At 58.5% G+C, this 383-nt stretch overlaps 1 protein-coding gene across 1 annotated transcript in view; it reads right to left on the bottom strand.

Annotated features, from left to right (window-relative positions):
- Positions 1-383, bottom strand: part of LOC102673145 (protein sprouty) — an 18,594-nt gene that overhangs the window by 3,973 nt on the left and 14,238 nt on the right. Inside the window, exon 3 of the mRNA XM_031508382.1 lies at positions 4-383. This exon is cut by the window's right edge and continues 415 nt beyond it. Within this exon, the coding sequence (XP_031364242.1) occupies positions 4-383 (380 nt within the window). The remainder of the gene's footprint in view (positions 1-3) is intronic.

Genomic DNA, 383 nt, shown 5'->3' with positions numbered 1-383 from the left:
TTGGTGAACGAAACCGGCTGCTTGGTCACCGCATTCGGTGTCGCGGTGTTCGCGGCGATCGAGCCTGCGGACGCGGTCGCATTCGTCCCACTGCTCGCAATCAATCCACGAAACGCTTGAGTCCTGCTCGCGTGCAGCCGATGCGTCGCCGCGACGGACGCATCACCACCTTTCTGTCGATGCCTCCTGTCGATTTTCGGGCAATCGGCACCGATCCCCCGTTTGTTCTCATCCTCGAAGACTCGTCGCTCCTGTTGGTTGCTATGTTTGAACGGTGCCTCGACGTATTCGTTGATAGCCCTCTCTCCGTCTGGCCTGGGCACGGTCAGACTTACTTCGCTTATAGGACTTCTAGGTGGCGTGTCGTTCGATACCAATCCTCG

Source organism: Apis dorsata, unplaced genomic scaffold (genome assembly GCF_000469605.1).
Source record: "Apis dorsata unplaced genomic scaffold, Apis dorsata 1.3 scaffold_85, whole genome shotgun sequence".
Lineage (NCBI taxonomy): Eukaryota > Metazoa > Arthropoda > Insecta > Hymenoptera > Apidae > Apis > Apis dorsata.
The sequence above is the reverse complement of the archived record's forward strand: the minus strand, read 5'-3'. Positions and strand labels throughout refer to the sequence as shown.